The sequence below is a fragment of the Rhinolophus ferrumequinum genome, chromosome 25 (genome assembly GCF_004115265.2).
Source record: "Rhinolophus ferrumequinum isolate MPI-CBG mRhiFer1 chromosome 25, mRhiFer1_v1.p, whole genome shotgun sequence".
NCBI classification, from domain to species: domain Eukaryota; kingdom Metazoa; phylum Chordata; class Mammalia; order Chiroptera; family Rhinolophidae; genus Rhinolophus; species Rhinolophus ferrumequinum.
The window spans coordinates 29295946-29315128 of NC_046308.1; the positions used below are offsets into that span (position 1 = coordinate 29295946).

The following is a 19183-nucleotide window of genomic DNA, read 5'->3' on the forward strand; positions in this document are numbered from 1 at the left end:
ATTTACCATATAGTATTTAGAAAGGAACTAACAGAAGGCAGGCAACACGTTCAAAGCATTGACCTAGTTTTCTGGTGCTAACAGTGTTCACCGACTTCCACCTGAGAAATGCCTGTAACTCTGTTAACAATCCCTTCCACAGTGAGAGGAGCCTGTTTACTGAACCGTGAGAAACAGCTATGAAAAATAAGAAGGTGAAAAACATGGTACAGCGTGGGTCTAAATGGTCTGACATTGTACAACTCTTTACGAAATGCTTAGTCGTAATTCCTCTATTTTTTAGTTATAATTTGCTAAATGTCTATTAAGACTTATCTGAATGATCATGGAGAAGTTTTTCTCGGTTCTAATTTAACACAAAAGACCCCGCTAAGACAGGGAGAATGATGTGAGAAAAATGGAGTGTCACTCTGGGCAAGCGTTATGGCTACTGATAAAGTCAGTAGGAATGCAACAGAAAATGCAAAAGCCTCCTAGGAAATAGACAGATGTAAACTGTTCTGCACTATACAGCTAATACTAAGAAGGACAAAGTCAAATTCAAGTTCAGGTAAAGGCAGTCCTCAGGCTCTTACAAATTAGCTCTATATGGCAAGTATGCTCTGTGACAAATTTCTTTACTAGGTTTTCAACAGTGCTTTACAATCATTCAGATCTCTTTTAATGACAAAAGTGACTGTCTATATAGAAGGAAGAGGTGGTAATGAAACAGGAAGGAAAAAAGATGGTGATTTATTCTTCTTCTTATATTTTTTAATGTGGTCGGGGGATTTGTAGCTTTTTTTTTTTTTCTTTTCTTTAAATCTTTTTGGTTACTGAAAAAAATAGAACAGTCCACTGTCCAGCAGAGGCTGCTTCAACTCTATTGCTCCCAGGGCTCATTCCGCATGGATCTGTGTTTCCGGATGCTGCAAGGATAATTCTGTGGGCAGGAAGGCCCCCTGACCCAAAGCTGTGGCGTATGTCCTGTTTTGTGGGTGGGGAAAGCCAGAGGGAACATACGCGCCCACTGCTCCTCCTCCAAAGCCTCCTCGCTGGGGCTGGGGCTGGGGCTGGGGTGGGGGCTGGGGCGGGGAGTGGTAGCCCTCCAGGTTGTCGTACTGGGACACAGCAGTCATGCTGCTCTGGCGCTTGCCGTGTGCTTGGTACTGGAACAGCACAGCGGGGTCCCTCTCCACGTTCTGGGTGTGATGGAGCTTCAGGCTATGACTCCTCTCCGGTTTAGGGGGTGGGATTATGGGCTGACTGAGGTGTTCCTCCTCCTTGTAGCAGTCTCTGGAGTGTTTGTCTGGGGCAGGAGGCTGCCTAACCCGAGGCCTCTCCAGATCTTTGGAGAGCCTCACCTCTTTGTGGTTCAGTCTTAAAGACTCCTGCCCTGGTGTAATATACTTCCCTCCAGAGTTATGGTAGCTGACAGGCTCAGAAGCGTCTGGAATCCCTTTGGACCCATAATCTAACTGGCCAGCTCCCTGGGGGTAAGGTGGCCCATTTTTGGATTCACACAGTTGCCTATGGCTTGCTTCCTGATGTGCCCTGTGCTCAGGGAGACTACAACCCATGTCATGAAGCTTCCTGTTCCTGAGACTGCTCTGTTTTTGCGGGAGGGACGGTTTCTCTGACTGTCCATTGCCATGTCCTCCGTGGTGGTGGGCTCTATCAAACTCTGGCTCTGGATGCTTCCTATAGAAGCGATCATCTCCCTCGGGACTGATGGCCTTGGTTGGGTGCCGCCCCTCCTTTCCCTCTGCCACTGAGAGAAGTCCAGTTTTCCCAGGATCTGATTTGCTGCGTAGATGGATGACATAGATCCCACCCAAGTCATCCTGCACTGCTGGGGTCATGTTATCATACTGGGACATAACAGGCCCTTTCACCTTCTGCCGAGCCCGGCTCTCTCTCCGGATGGACTGCATACGGTATTTTTCCATGTCCTCAAAATCCCATGAGGTGTAAGTGTGCTTCACATCTGCAGCTGGAGGCATGTTTACTACATTATGGTCATTGCCAGAAAAGTAGCCAGTCACGGTGGCCCGGGGACGTGGAGGCAAGCCAGCGTAACTGTACAAGTTCTTTCCTTGCAGCCGAGGATTGTAGAAAGCAAAATCGCGATTGGGCAGCCGGTGAAGTGGTCTCAACTGCACGGTGCTGTAAGTATCCATGTCACACAGGGCTCCGTCGGGACTGAAATAGGAACTAGAAGAACTGGAATATGGGCTATAACGGTAGTGGACGCGACCATTCTCAAAGTAAGGCTGAAGCTGAGTGACATGATAATCTGAGCGGGCCTGGGAGGACTGATATGGCTTATACTGATACAGGGGTCTTGAACAGTAGGCTGGCTCATCGTCTGGGGGAACTTCTGTCCGTGAAATGGGAACAGAGCGAATCATGGCAGGTGGAGGAGCATGGAGAGACTGTACTCTCCGGATGGTAGGGTATGGTGGAATATCGTCAGGGTAACAACCACTCCTGATAGATGAGCTCAAAGAAGAGACATACTCAACGCGGCTGCATGGCTTGGAGTGATGTCCAGATGCACTTCTTCCTGGGGCCATGTATGTGTTGTAACGAGGACCCATGGAGGCTGGTGGCTCTGATCTGGAACCATACACCTGGTGTTGTTCCAACTGATTGTGATGTGGAGGTACACTCTGGGGACGGTACTGGCAGTTTGGAGTCATACTGAAATGCAAACAGTTTTCTGGACCAAAGGGCTCAGTGGTGACATCAGGCCTAGCAAACGTGGAATAAGTAGTTTTCTGAGATGCATGCTTAGGTTGTGGGACGGGAAGTGGTAAAGGCAAAATATCATCCACAGAGGCTGAGGAAGCAGTGACAAAGGGATGATAACCGGAACTACTGGTTGCGTCTGCAATGTTGGAGTGTATGGTGGCAGCCACTTTACTCTCCATTGTCCTGGTGGGGGGAACTGGCACAGTAAAGCCACAAGAAGTGTGCACAGGGACAGACTCAGCACGCAGGTGCAGCGGTGGGGCCCTGGCACCTTCCCGCACCTTTTCAGGGAGGCCTGGCTGGAGAGCAGGAGCAGAAATGGGACACGGAGCAGCTGCACTGCCGTCACTCACAAGAACAGGAGCAAGGTCATCCACGGCTCTGGGTTCAGGTGGCCTCTCTGGAATTGGAACTACTCCTGGAACCTATTGAAAGATAGGAAAGATGATAAAATTATGAGTTTATTTTCTATGCTCTCCTCTATGGAACCAAACACTGTTAAATTTGTAAGCCACAAGTTGAGGCTATTTGGGTAGCAGCCTGAAAGTTCCTAAGCCATGCAGTCACCTTGGACAGGACAGTAGGCCAACCTGTCGCCACGGCCAGGAAATGGCCTATGTTGCTATCTGGTGTAACAGCCATTACCATCTTTGGAGAACTGCTCTAATTTATGACAGGTTTTAAATGTGAGATGACATTTAAATTGCCTATGACATTATCTTACTGTACAGACCAAAACAGAGGTTTAGTCAAATAACAGTCAAGCTTAAAAATATATACGCAGTCTATCTGTCTAGCTCAGGCTCAAAACCAAGAACATTCTGTTAAACAAAGAGAGTTGATTCTATCTGGAGAGATTTTTGAGGTGACTCACAGTTGCACACAGTAAGCCATTGTGAGGTCCCAAATTTAGAGGACAATAAAAGGACTTGTCTAAGGTGGCATTCGACTCATTCAGTTCCTGTCTTCCCTGCCTTCTATTCCCCCACTGCCCACCCCCTTCTGCGGAAGCAGAGACCACACATGATCCACAGAGCAAGCCTGCAAAAATGGCGTCCTTGAGAAGCAGCTGCTGGAAATAGCGTCCTCCACTAAAGGCTAAATATTGAAGTACTTTTAGTTCAAAGCGACCGCAAAAAACCTAGGGCACTTTTTTTAAAATATGAGAAAATTAGGAAGAAACAGTTCTGCATACAATATTCTCTCACCCAAACAGGTGCTTGACTACAGAACAACCTGGTTAGCATTGAGAAAATAACAAAAAGTCCTAAGACACTGTGACCTCACACGTCTGAAGTCTGCAAGGCCGAAAGTCTTAGAAATGTCTTGAGATTAAAGCACTTCCATTATGTAGATGTGAGTAACTGGCAGACGGTGGTTAAATGACTTGCCCAAAGTCACAATGAGTCAGTGATGGAGATGGGAAAAAAATAAAATCATGCAACCCTGACACCTAAAGCCCAGTATGACTCATTTGATCCTGATCTCTTGGTATTGCTATGAAGAAACTACCTAGGTGCTCTAGGCAGATGGCAGGTATAGATAAACCATAGTCATTGTGTAACTATTCCTTTCTTAGAGAAAAACCAGCATCCAGGTAAAGGCATATTCTAACCTCAAATAGGATGTTTCATGGAAACCCGCCAGAGGACTGAAAGATAATAACCCTGATGAAAAGAGACATACCTTTGGAAAAAGTGTATTTCACCTCACTGATGTCCCCCCCGTCTTACCTTGTGGGAATTATTTAATCCTACACTGGTGACTGGCAACTGCTCTGCTGATCTCTGGGAAGGAGGTGGGGGAAGAGGACGATTAGTTCTATGAGGACGCTGAAGGGTGGTGGCAGCAAAGTCAGCTGCAGTGGGTTGTTCAACCACATCCCAATTGGCTTCCCTGGTGCTCATTTCTGTTGTTGCTGGAGCAGTCGTCACATAAGCCATGGTGGCTATGCTGGTATTCTCTTCAGGGGACCCAGAAGGAGGATAGACTTTGTCCCTAGGCAAATTAGAAGGTGTAGGAGATTTGTCGGCAAGTTCTGAGGGGTGATGGGGCTTATCCACACTTGCACCAAGAAAAGGAGGAGGCTGATCGCCACTGTAGAAATGAAGTTGAGACTGGTCCTGATCCGCAAAGGAGACAGTCAGCACACTGGTCTTCCCAGACTGGTCTTCAGGGAAACTTATGTGATCAGCAGACTTAGAGTCTGTTAAGGGAACTGAAGTGATTCTGGCCTTTTCTGGGTCCCCAGATAAATAGGTTTGATGGGGCTGATTCCCTAGGAAGTCTGTCTGGTGGAGCTGCTCCCCAGACTCAGTGGCATTGGAATGGGTATGATCCCCAACAGCTGCCGTGGCTGGTATAGGCTGGTCACAGTCCCCAGATGCACTGCTCTGAAGGGGGAACTGCTCTGCAGGCCTATCGGTTGGGAAACAGGCTTTATCTAGAGTAACATGAGAGTAAGAACCAGGCAGCTTATCTTCAGTTGCAGCCACTGCTACGTCTCCGTAATTTGTATAAGCAGCCTGGGAAGTCCCTGGTCTCTTCAATGACTGAGTTGAGGCTTGCTGTGCAGACTCAGCTAAGGCCAGTGCCAACAGGCGGGCAACATTTTTCGGAGGCGGTGGTGGTGGGATAAGTGAGACTGAACTGACAGGAACGGAATCCTGAGGGGGGTCATGGGTAACTGCTCCTGGTGGGAAATCGGGAAAAAAAATGAGAGTGAAAAGGTAGCTTGTGTTATCCTGTACGGAAAGCCAAACACTCCCCATTTGATCACTAAAAAATAGGTGCCTTCCATATTTCAAAACGGCAATCCATGATCTTCCATCCCACATGCAAATGCTGTAGAGAACACATCTGGTTCAGAAGGAAAACTAAAACAGTGTTTAAAGATTGCAATCTCCTCTTCAATTGCTAGAGATGGGGGAAAAGCAGGTCCCTCATCTGGCTCAGAAAAGATTGCTTAGAAAACAAGCTTCAAGTGCTTGCAGATGGTTAAGAATAGTTTTTACATTTGATGGTGCAGGCTGGCTGGTTAACTTGTAAGGCTATAATACAGATACTTTATTAGAAGAGAAAACAGAATCAAGAGCTACGAAGCTGTGTAAGAATTATCCACGAATTCTGACTGTCCAAAGAGACAGGGGACTTTATGGAGCTTGGAAGCAGGACAATCGGCCCTTCGGGGGATTTTGTTTGATTGATTTTAATTTAGGGCTTTGAGCCATTGGCACCACCAAGAAACACATTCTCTTTGATTAAAGGCTAGCTGTGGAGTGAATTTCTCTTTTAAAAGGCACAGATGGCACACAGGATTGCAGATCCCTCTTAGCTTAAAGAAAGAATGGAGGAAAACAAATGGTACCTGTCTGAGTCTGTCCAGAAGGCACAGCCTTACTTTGACTGCTTGGGACGGACTGCTCCTCCTTCCCTGGAGACTCTACTTGTGCTGCAGCCACCTGCTCCAGGGGCTGGGCTTCAGACTCACATCCTTCTTGGTCCTCTCTCTCATTTGTTTTCATCTTTCCTACCTGGGTGGGGGATCTATTTACAACAGCACTTTCGTCAATACTTCTGTTCCAGGTTGGAGAAGATGCAGTCTGGGCTGCTGGAGTTGGGGCTGTACCAATGACTTCTGACACCCGAGTAGGAAGGGTCACTGAAATTGGCTCAGATATGTTCATAGAAGGTGATTTACTTAATTTCCGTCCAATCTTTGGAGAGAAAGCATAGACAACCTTTTCAGTGAATGTTGGCTTAGATGATTTCTCCTCACTTGGACTCAGGTCCAGGGTAAAGAATGGACTCAGTTTCTCCTGAAGAGGAGAGACAGGTTCAGAACTTGTAGTGCTTCCTGGCGTCTGAGACTGGCTACCACCCGCTTCCGTATCCTTTTTAGTGGTACTTGGTTTATCCTTGGAGTATCCTAATGAATCTAAAAAGGAAGCACCGCTCTCCAGACATTCCGATTCGGCCTTCGGAGGACTGCATTGAAATGACATAGGATCAAAATCCAGGCTGGCTACTCCAATGTCTGGTGGGCTCAAATCAACATCCTCAGCTGAATGAGGAGACACCAGAGCTGGAATATGGAGGAGCCCCACTTCCTCCTCACTTTCATTGTCATGGGGCAGATTATCATAGGAATTGCAACGGTTCCCCAGCATTTCTCCATTAAAAGAGGCACTCAGTGCATCACTGCTAGATCTCGGTCTTCTGGGTCGGAATAGCTTGGAATCACCTGGTGAAATGGACAATATTAAGTATGAATGTCGTAAGATCACAATACCACAAATCACCTACTTAGTACATATGGGGTAAGAAAATGTTACTTCTCATTTTCTCTCAGGTAACTGTTTTGGGGCACCCAGATAGAACTCCCACACCAAATGCTAAGTAACAAACACATTTAACAAAATCATAGGGAGAATGCAGCAGTTGATGGTTTCAATGGGAAAAAGGACTCAGAACTCCTAGGTTCTATTACTAGTCCAAAACTGACTCTTACTGTGACTTTAGGCAAGTTTTTTGTTTCTTTTTGTCTTATTTTATCACTGACCCCATGCATGACTTGTGAGGTAGAATTAATCACTTTAAATAGTACTTTGGATATACAGCAGCAAAAGCTTTTTGGTTTTTTTTGGTAGGAAAAAACTCCTCATAACATCCAAATTTCTAAAAAAAAAAAAAATTCTCGATTTAAAAAAATCTCTATAATCCCATAAAGAATTGACATATGTTTAGTAAAAGATTCCTTTCAGACACTTAACAAAAATTATTTCATATTTTTCCTTAACAATAGGCTTTAAGTTTCTCAGGTAGAGTCCTCAAAAGTGGGTATTACATAATTTTATGACATTGCTAAACATCCAACTGGTAAAAGTACTCTATCTCAACATTTGATTACAATTATTAGACTTGCCCATGAAAATGTACTATAAAGAGGCAGAAACTATCTTAACTAATGCATTGGCCTCTTGTAAAATTAATCTGCACTCAAATATTATTTTCTGCCCAATACTAGCATCTACCCAGCCACTGCATTGTTTCATGAAGCATTCTCTTAACTGCTGTCAAATGGAAAATCCTGGAAAATCCTTAAGGTGTTAAACACCCAACTAAAGTGATATGCAAGAATTTCTTCAATCACAAGCACAGCTACTGTTCAATGAGGAAGGATGTGGCAGTTAGAGGAATTACTAAGTGAAGATGAGAAAGTTGACCAGGATGATGACATCCCAGGATTCTTCAAAAGAGCATGATTTGAACATCAACAGATTAAGAAAAGCCCTTGGGAAGTCAATGTAGCTCTTGATTATTTTTGTAAAAAGGGCCTTCGTTACATCCTGCTGCACAAGCCAAACATGATGTAAAGGATGTCCTATTTGCTATTACATGGGTTTGTCAAAAAGTATTATTTCCTTCCAAGTCAACATTGAAGTAATCCTTTGTTCATTCTAAAAGTTAGTACACCATTAGAACTATAACCTGAATTTTACTACATAGAAGGTAAAGCAAACTTGTATTTGTAATTTTTTAATTTTTGTTTTTCAAATTACAGTCAAACCGTTTTGCACTATTTAGCATAAAATTTTGGTCCCCAATTTAAGCAGACTCACTTTAAGTTGTCTTGTCCTGATACTAACTATCCTCAGATAATGAGGATGGCCTGTAATTAATCTGATCTATGAAATTTAACATCAGGTTAAGCCATTTTCAGGACAAGGCTACTGGTCTGAATATCAAAACTGCTTAATTTTATGCTTTGCAACATTGTGCTCTCATTGTGAAATCTAAAGAAAGAAATACTAATAATACAATTTTCTCTTGTGCACTAATAAACATAAATGGTTAACATTTCTCCTCTTCTTACGCCAATTAAATAGCAATCATGTTAAAAGTGAAGAAATTTAAAACTGGTACCATATTAAAACATTAATGGACAATACTAAACAGATACTAGAATTCTTAAGAAATGATGGTTTACAGCCTATTAAGCATATATTTATAAAACATTCTCAATTGTTGTGTTCTTTTATTAAATAATTATAGAATAAAACAATTAATGCTTTTAATCTTACCATCAACTGCATGGAGAGAAGTAAGAGACTCTTCACTTTTAGCTGAACGGAGGGTTCCTTCTGCCCTGCCACCTTAAGAATCAAAACCAAATAGTATGAAGTTTTATTCATTGTTACACATGTAGTGAAAAGAAGCAGTGTTTTTCTCTACACATATTTAAACTTCCAAAAGTGATTAGCTGTACATTTTGACAATCATATTCAATTTAGCATCATATTATATAATGTGTTATATTGTTCTCAAATGGTTTCCTATGTGAAAAAAATCTCTTTTCCAATGGACTAGGAACTTGAGAATAGAGATGAATTTAAAAACATCTTCCTTTTATATTTCCTAAAGACCAGTATGATGTCATGCTGGATTTAAGATGAGCCCTTGAATCCAATGACTGGTGTCCCTTTAAGAGGATAGGACACAGAGAGACATAGTAGAACGCTATGTGAAGACTGAGGCAGAGATTGGAGTGATCCCACCACAAGCCAAGGAACTCCAGTGACACCAGACACTGGAAGAGGCAAAGGAGGGTTCTTCCCTGGATCCTTAAGAGGGAACATGGTTTTGCTGATAACTGGATTTCAGAGTTTTAGCCTCCAAAACTGTGAGGAAATAAATTTCTGTTGTTTTAAGCCACCCAATTTGTGGCAACTTGCTATGGCAGCCCTAAGAAACCAACATATGTACTTTAATTATACATATTGAATCTGACGTGTTAAATATCTTCATTCTCTTTCACCTCTGGGCAGCGTTCAACACTGCCGACACTTTCTTCCCAAGCCCCTCCTCCATCATTTCTAGTGATAAGCACTCGTCTCTTTTGTTCCTTGGCTGCCTTTCCAACCATTTCTTCTCACTCTCCTGTCATGACAACAGTGCCTTTTCCAGTCCTTTAAACACTGCTTTTCTTGAGGATTCAGCCCAATCTGCTTCTCTTACTCAACAGACTCTCCTTGGGCCAAAATCTATCTCTAGGATTTTCACTCTTAGCTGTTGCTGATGATTTCAGTCTGTATTTGTAGTTATATTAAACACCTTTATTAAATTCCAGACTCATACTACTCATCATCTCTTGGGCGTCTCCAACTCACTATGTCCAACGTAAACACAGTATTTTTCTTCGTTATTTAATCAAAACCTGAAAATTAACTTCGCTCCTCCTTTTTTCTCATCTTTCACAATCATTTGCTCATGCAGCACTGTAGATTCTAAATATCTCTCAAAACTATTTCCCACTCCCATTGCTTATTCCAGACACTCACTGTTTCTTGCCTGAATGACAGTGACTGTCTCCTATTAGTGTCCGTCCAGCCTTCAGTCTTATTCTCTTTCCATATACTCCTTACACTGTTGTCGAAGTCATTTTTCTTAGACCCAAACCTAATCATACTGAAGCCATTCAATAGTTCCCAAGGAATGCAAGACAAAAACCAAAACTCTTTGGCAAGCATACAAGCGCTCCCTAATGATCTGAACCTCTTCTTGTACCATACTACCCAGCCAAGTTCTTTAGAGTTCCCTGTTTCACACACGAACATACACTTTGCTCCTGTTTCCTGAACTGGGAATCCTGAATGAAACCCAAGTCAAAGGTTATTATTTTCTGACTACCAGCTCCTCTCCCCACATGAACTAATAATTCCTACCATAACTATCTCACGCAAACCTCTATTTCAATAGCTATGATTCTGCATGAAATTAATTTCCTTACACATATGACTTTCCAAGTAAGATTCTGATGGCAGGGTAGTGTCTTAAATTTCTTTCTACCTGCAGAGGCTGCTACCAAAATACCGTGTTTCTCCAGAAGGAAGAACTGGTCAGACAATCAGCTCTAACGCATCTTTTGGAACAAAAATTAATATAAGACGTGGTATTACATATATTATATATTCTATTATAATTATTATGTTATGTTATGTTATGTTATGTTATGTTATGTTATGTTATGTTATAAGACCCGGTCTTATTTTATTATAAGACCGGGTCTTATATTAATTTTTGCTCCAAAAGACGCATTAGAGCTGATTGTCCGGCTAAGTCTTATTTTCGGGGAAACATGGTATCTAGCACATGCTTAGTATACATGATTGCAAATTGAATGAATGAGGAATTCAATGAACTTAACATTGTATTTACAATATTACTAAGAAGAAAACACTGCTATCCTTTCTAGATTTAGAAGCTGTTAATATCAGTAGAACATGGGTTTTAAACTATTTTTAAGAGTAGTATTTTCAACAACAGTAACAGATTCATTTGACCCAATAAGATACTCTCATTAATGAGTCATCTAGGGAAAAGATAACTTCTTTGGTTATAAAAGTTAAAAACTTGAAAGGAATATTGAAACATGGTTTTGTCATTTTTTATATCTGTAAAAATATAGATCAATATTAATAAATTTAAACACTACATAAGTATTTATTACCAACAATATACAAATGATGCTACAAATATGTTATGAATTTTAAAACACGTTCATAAAATATATAATCTATATCGTTCCACTAAGAAAGTAGGTATTCTACATATTTACATATAATTTATGTATTTGGGGACAACTGTGGACATAGCATATTGAAGGACATTATAACAGTACATTGAGTCTGTATCCAGAGTAAGAGGAGAGCTGTCACGACAGCATGGAAAGTGTGAACCTACCGTGCAAACTGATCTTGCAGCAGCAGCACACAGGGAAGGTGTGAATGTACTAACCTTTCAGAGCCATGGCTTTCATCTCGGAAGGCTCACTCTCATTACGCTGCAACTTTCGTTTAGAAACAGATGATGATTTCCCCAAGTTGAAAAAGGAACGCCAGCTGCCCACGGGAGATTTTTTCATTTTATTTTGAGGTCTCCTTCTATGAGAGAAAATAATCTGTAGTAAGATATCGAAGGGGCTATCTTTACTTATAGAAAATGAACAAATGATGGAAAGAACCAAACAGCCTGGAGAGGCACAGCTGAAATAATACATATCCACCATTCATATAGCATACTCTACACAGTGCAGCTCAACTGTATAGATAAAGCACGAAACGGAAATTAAACGTATGGATTTCAATATTAGTAACTAGTTTCACAAAAACAATTTTTATACAGATTTTCATATTTAAATTTAACCTCACAATCTGAGACATAAGCGAGAATAAAACATATTTAGGAATAGGAAATATTAAAACTCCAAAAATAAAAGTTAAAGGAAATGCTTTTACATGTGAGTAAAGAGAATTAAGCCCAAAATGAAGACAAGTTTTAAAAATAATAACTAATATATACTGAATGCCAGGTACTGTGCTAACTACTTTATTTACATAGTTTACAGCTGAGGAAATTATGACACTATGAAGTTTAATTAAATTCTTAATGTTATAAAACTAGTAAATAATGGGAGTCAGGATTGGAAACCAGGTCCATATATATCACAGTATCTACTCTCTTGATTACTACTCTGTAAAGAGATTTTGAGACAATTATGGACCTAAATATAAATTCAAGTAGCTGAAGACGAACTCAGAATGACAAAGTAAAAGCGTGTTCTGACTTTTTGTTGTCAAGACATTTTAGTCATGGGAAGTGAAAGGAAGTTAGAGAGGTATACTAAAATATGTAAAGAATAAATTCTCAAGTTTTATTAATACTACCCAATCCAGGGAATTGAAATCCTGACATTCATGTATAATAGCCAAAGGAGTAACGGAGACACCAAAATTAACTTACATACATTAGCCTTCCTACCATATCTTAATAAAGAAGATACAGAAACCATGTTATCATTTCTTTAGAGACAGAAAATTTCAGAGCTGGAAGGGACACTAAGAGAATAAACTGCAGTGGTTCTCAAACTCTGGCATGTGTCAGAATCACCTGGAAGGCTGGAGAAAAGACTGATTGATTGCTGGACCCCACCCCCAGAGTTTCTGATTCAGTGGCTCTGGGGCAGAGTCTGAGAATTAGCATTTCTGGTGACTTCCAGGTTATGTTAGTTGGGAGCACACTGTGAGAAGCACTGGTCTATTCTAAACTTAATGTGGTACGAATGTCAAATAAGTCATTATCCATTTATTACCTTCTGAATACGATGCTCCAACAGTTTATTTCTGAACAAATTTCTAAACAATGTATCTCAGAGAGAAAAACCACACCCTATATAGAGGAAGTGTATTATTTTTCCTAACAATTTTCCCTGTACAATTGACTTTTCTTGTTCTTTAAAATGACATGATGTTGTAATGCTTTTCAAGAATCGTTTTATCATTCCCTGTGAAGTATCATCCACAGTCAAATGAATGGGTTTTTCTGGGACTGGCCCAGAATCAATATAGTAACTAAAATATCAAAGTAAAAGTGAAATAAAAGCATACATAGCCATGCAATCACATTTATGAGGATTTAATGAATTTTACCTTTCAAGTGGGAACTCAATTATGGTATGAAATTTTCCCTGAAGTGCAGCTGGTCCTTCTCCTACTTCAATATATTTATTTTCAGTCACAATTGGAGAATTGACCTGAGCTTGTGTTCGTGCCTGGGCTTCCTCCAATGTCAGCAGCTTGGCAGATGGAGAGGAAACCAGCAGAGATTTGGGTCTTGATAGAGAAGCTTTGGAAACAAAGAAAAACAATGAAGAGAATCAAAATTTTCTTCATGAGGAAAAAGTATAAATATGTGTGTGTGTATCTCAATCTATTTATCTGTCTATCTGTGTTGTTTTAAATTTTCTTCATTATGTTTTTTAAATGGCAAAAATAACAGAGCTTTATACTAAGTGAGGAATAGAAGGTGACACGCCAAGTTATTTGTTAACAGTGACACACACACACACACATATATAGAGGGTGCCAAAAAAATGTATACACATTTTAAGAAAGGAAAAAAAACTGTATTAAAATTATGCTGATTGTAACAACTTTGAGCACCTCTTGTAATTGCAGAAGTTAAACGTGACTAGTATTCATCTTTTTTAATGGGTATATATTGAGTATTACAATAGTTTTTTTTTCCCTTTCTTAAAATGCATATACATTTTTTGGGCACTCTCTTGTATATATTTAGAATTCTTACATAATTTAACTATTTTCCTTTCTTAAGACCTTGCCCAGCATCATTCAGATATTTTTATTTTTGGAAGGAATCTTTCTGCTGCTGCTCCATAATCTTCTGCTGCTGCTCTTAATATGTCATGAACTTTGATCATAAAAGTTCTACTACGCAGTATTCACTAAGTATACATAAAATAACTGTTAAATTGTGCATTTTGGGAAACAGACATAAATTAGTTGCTTTCTACCAAAGACAGATTTATTAAACTGAGATACAAAATGCAGTTTTCCATTCCTGTAGAAGTTCTGATGCATGTTCCGAGCAGTGAACAAAATCCGTGGGAGCCATACCTGCACCTTCCTGGATGACCGCACTGATTTTCCCACTGAAGAGGACATCGACATGGTTGAGGATGAATTCAACAACCACTGACTGAATTCTCACTTCCATAAAGGCTGCTGTTCCACTAAAACAGGCAGATTCTATCTGTTTTGATCTGTGGGGAAAACAATGTGACCATCAAAGAGTTCCAGTCTCAAAGGGCATTTTTTTTTTAAACGTGTAAATCACAGACAACCCAGAAGAAGAAAGCATACTTTGACAATGCCTTGACTAAGCCCCAATTGCCTGTTTTGGAAAGATGCTCATAAAAACAACATATCAGTTTTACTTTTAAAAATTGTCCTTAAGGAACACTGACGAATTCAACTTTTATTTAAGATGACTGCTTCTATTTAAGTCATAAGTCAAATGCAACTTACCTGAGCAGGTTTGGAGCCCAAACAATTGCTAGGTTTTTTGCATGCATATTTGTGATGGAACAATAGTCAGCTAGAAGAGACAAGTGTCTCATTAGGAACTCCAGTGTTCTGCAAAATGAAATATAACATATTAACAAAAAGAAATATTATGTAGCAGTACAGAGCACTAAAAGCTCCACTAATGAATTTGTAAGTTCTCAGTGGCAAAATGGAAGAAGAACCATACAAATGCCAGCAATTTTTTGTGCTGCCTATTAGGTCTGAATATTAGTATTACTACAGAACTGTGAGAAGAATGAGTTCGAAATTCTATATATAGTAATTACATCTACAGAATACTAAGAAAAAAAGTCTAAGGCAGATACAGCAAGAAATGAAAGTTTCTGACGGGACTAGTTCTGAGAAAGTAGCCTTCCTTAGTTAAAAAAAAAAAATTTTTTTAAATCTTTAGGAATATTTGTTCCTGGCTGCCCGACATCTAGTTTCAAGAACACCAGTGAAGTGAATCCTCCACAAAAGCCAGTTTCTAGACAAATGATATCATGAAGTTATGCTATTCTACTTGCAGCAGGCAAGCTAACAGGTAAAGATTTAAACTTTTCTTCTACATAAGAAACCAACAATGTTTCCCAAGCCTTAAAAGAGTTAAAAGAAAAATTCCAGTAGGCACCAAGGGGGAGATTATTTGAGCAAATAATGTGCTTTTAGAATAGAAAACCTACTCCAAATCCCAATTATCTTGGTTAATCTTATATATCCTGTTTGTTTTATTTAAACAAACACACACGTAGAGGGAGGGAAGGAGGGAAGTAGGGAGAGAGGGAGGGAGAACAGAAGGGAAGGAGGGAGAGGGAGGGCGGGGAGAGAGAGGTATAGCTAGATATAAAACAACAGGCCAAAGTATTTTTGGAAATAAAGTATGATCAGCTTAAATGTAAATTAAATCAGATAAACATACAAAGGTATTACCTATCAGCTACCACATCTCTCAAAGTGTCCCTACCTAACTGTACAGAAATTTAAACGATTAAAAACAATGAATGGGAAACAGAATTTTTAACTTTCTTAGTTAAACTGTGGTCAACACATGAGCCTCAAAGATACAGATGAGCCTAACATGAATTTGAGAAGAAAATGAAGATGACAGCTAGAGGCATTGTTCAAGATGCTTTTACAGAGAGTCTCATCTAAATCTCACAACAGCCCAAACAAGAACAGTACCATTCCCCATTTTATGGAACAGAAAGCTACGGTTTCGCCCAGGTTACACAGAGAAGCGGTGCTGGGATTCAAATCAGGGTCAGCATATCTCATTTATCAGAATCTACTGTAGCTTCTGTATGGTAAAAATAGTAATTCTCTGTCCCTCTTGTATATGGTTAAACAAGGAAAGACAGACAGGAGTGGGGCTGGCCTGGAGACAATGTAGCGGTGCGCAGCTTGAGAAATGTGTTTAGAACACAATGTAAAATTTCATTAGGAATGGGCGAGGTAGATGAAGGAAGGCAAAGATTAAGTGCTTCAGAAATGTATTTCATAAGAAATGCAAATTAAGAGCACCAAAGATACCATTTTATTATTCACATATCTAATTATAAAGATGCTTTTAAAAGCTAGTGGAGAATTTTACTCAGAGTGTCATAAAATGAGCATTTTCATATTCAGCACAGTGCAAATTACATAAACCCTCATGGAATACAATTTGGAAATTGCTGTATGTTGGGAAGAAAGTTTCAGTATCTTTTAATTTCTAAAAATTCCACTGTCAGGTCTTTATACTAAAAAATAATCTAGATTCCCTAAAATATTTATTTAAATGGATGGTCCTTATGGTAATGTTTAAAATTGGGGGGAAACCCCTGATCATACAAATAGATTATAGGTAAATTAGGGGAAAGGTTAAATGACATATGGGTCATCCACAAGAAAGAACACTTAAAAAATCATGTTTTTCAAGAACACTTAATAAAGGAATTAGGAAATGTGAATGTTAAAATCTTAAAAAGTCTGAATCAAAAGAGATATCTAAAGTAGGAGATACACAAATTATGTAGAAGAAGCTAGAGTTTGAGAACACATTACATAGCAAGAGATGTATGACAAGGAATTATATATAACATAGAGTCGTAGATGTGTGTATAGTAATCAATATATACAAAACAAGGGGACATACATAGTAGATAATATACATTAGGAGAGACAGCAGATAATAGGGTATACACACCATAAATAAATACACATATATATCAGCAAGGCATAAAAATGTCGTGAACAAAATACATAAAATGTACATACAATACATATTATTGCACATTTACTATATGCGTTCTATGAGAATACAGTGACAAACAAAACAGAATTCATGACCTCAAGAAGCTTGTGCTTTGGAGGGGTTATGTATAAAATAGGTAATACAGTGTGTGTGTGTGTGTGTGTGTGTGTGTGTGTGTGTGTGTATGAAATACACAGTAGGATGTATGTACAATATATAATATATAGCAGGTAAAGTATGTGATGTTTAACAGAAAAGATCAAATAGATATCAAAGGAGCTATATGTAATTAGTAGGGGAAATATCTATAAAATATCTGTATATAATAAAGGACAATATATAAGATAGTAGGGGAAATATAAATGTAATTAGAGTAGATAAACATAAAATAGAAGAAAAACTATACATATCAATATAGGAGATATACATGTATGTGTGTGTGTGAGATACACACTTATGTTTATGTACGTGTATGTATAGATAAAACATAATGAAGCAAATACATGGATATACATTAACAGACAGTAATAGTAATTAACTCATATAAATAGCACTTATTAACAGGCCTTGTTCTAAGTACTTTTCCTTTAATATTCATAATATTCCTATGAGAATACTATTGATAATTATAGGTTTTGTTCCAATTGTTCTTTGCTAATCACAGTATTTGTTTCTCCCTCATTTGGCAGCTCACCGTTATCAAGCCCTACAAAGAATTCAACTGAGGTTTTATAGAAGAAACAAAAATCCTTGTTTAAAAGAGCTGTGCTTTATACATGTTGACAGCATTTAACTTAATTATGAATTAAAATAACCTTGCATGAACAGTTATAGAAGTACTGTAAATTGCTTTTAGATAAGTTTGTAATTCAAATGATATTAGTCGAAGTGTTCAGCGATACCACAGAGAAACCTACTAGCCAATAAAACGTACTGTGCCTTGAACACGAGTCATTGCATTTTACAGAGAGAACTGCACTTGTCGGTGAATTAAGAGAACACCAGTAAGAAGAGACTTTGTCATATATATCTTCGTGGGTCCTTAAGAGCTCTTTAATTTCCTCACGGGCTACATTACTAGGACAATGACTCAATGCTAAGCTACCTTCTGGCTCTTGAATATCATGTGTTTATAGCGATAGTGCTGACTGAAAATATATGTAATTTTTAATGTTGATTAAAAATTTTAGTGATTTAGTGCCAAGTTTAACTCAGATTTTTGATAAACAGAGGGTGCCTAAAAATATATATACACATTTGAAGAAAGGAAAAAACTGTATTAAAATTGTAATACTCAATATACGGTAACAAAAGATGAATACAAGTCATGTGCATACTTTTTTTTGGTACCCCCGGTATATACATAAACAATATGATTTTGAAAAAAATCGGCACTAAATTACTTAATTTTTATAGTACTAAAACATCGACTGAATTTAATTTTTCATCAATAACTAAAATTTAAAAATTGTATCTTTTACTTTTTTGCATACTATAACCCATAATTTATGTTTTCTTTCTCTCACCAGTTTCATTCTAGTCTTCTCGGATATAAGCAAAAATATTTCTAAGAGTGCAAAGCAACATACAAATTAAATTGGGTTTTAAAAAGTAGCAACAACAACAACAAAACCAATAAACAATAACAAAACTTAAAACAAACCGAAATAAAAAACAGGTTTACGCATCATCTGAAAGTCTCATGAGGAAGAACTGAGACGACTGTTAGGTTTTGTGGTTTTATGTGGCTTGAACACCTTTTGAAAAACAAGAGGGCTGGAAAAAAGGAAACAAGGCACACAGCAGTGTGTCTGTATTTTGGATTCAAGCAATTCACAAGTATTCACAGTAGTGGGCATACACCCTAGCACCTTCAGCAATATTTCTGTTTCTCAAAAAAACAAACACAAAAAATAGGTTTAGTCAACCATTCGTTATCTATCCTCCTATCCAACATTTATTAAACGCCTACTGGGTGCCAAGCCCTGTGCCAGACCCTGGGAATACCAAGAAAAGTATACAGAGAAATGGAAGTTTAAATAGTTGGTATTCCCAAGAAAATTTAAATAGTTAGAAACCCAAAGACAAAAAGCACTTTTACACATCAACGGCCATCTACTTTTGCCTAGTATTTTACAACATGAGGTTTACCTGTAGTGTGGGGGGGGGAGTTGTTGGATGACATCATGAATTTTTATCAGCCTTTCTTCATCTGTTGCTGCTGAAACAGCATCCTGTAACAATCATAATACAAAATAAACGAGTGGGCTTTGTTGGTAAAAATGAAAGTTCT

General features: G+C 38.9%; 1 protein-coding gene across 4 annotated transcripts in view; it reads right to left on the bottom strand.

The window, feature by feature from the left end:
- Positions 1-635: 635 nt before the first annotated feature.
- ARHGAP32 (Rho GTPase activating protein 32) overlaps positions 636-19183 on the bottom strand; it is a 319193-nt gene continuing 300645 nt past the window's right edge. For all 4 annotated transcript variants that reach the window (XM_033097361.1, XM_033097360.1, XM_033097358.1 and 1 more), the window contains 9 exons: positions 19042-19124; positions 14619-14726; positions 14208-14353; positions 13221-13416; positions 11530-11675; positions 8817-8888; positions 6101-6976; positions 4467-5425; positions 636-3158 (listed from right to left, as the gene is read on the bottom strand). In XM_033097361.1, the coding sequence (XP_032953252.1) occupies positions 879-3158; positions 4467-5425; positions 6101-6976; positions 8817-8888; positions 11530-11675; positions 13221-13416; positions 14208-14353; positions 14619-14726; positions 19042-19124 (4866 nt within the window). In that variant the 3' untranslated portion in view covers positions 636-878. The remainder of the gene's footprint in view (positions 3159-4466; positions 5426-6100; positions 6977-8816; positions 8889-11529; positions 11676-13220; positions 13417-14207; positions 14354-14618; positions 14727-19041; positions 19125-19183) is intronic.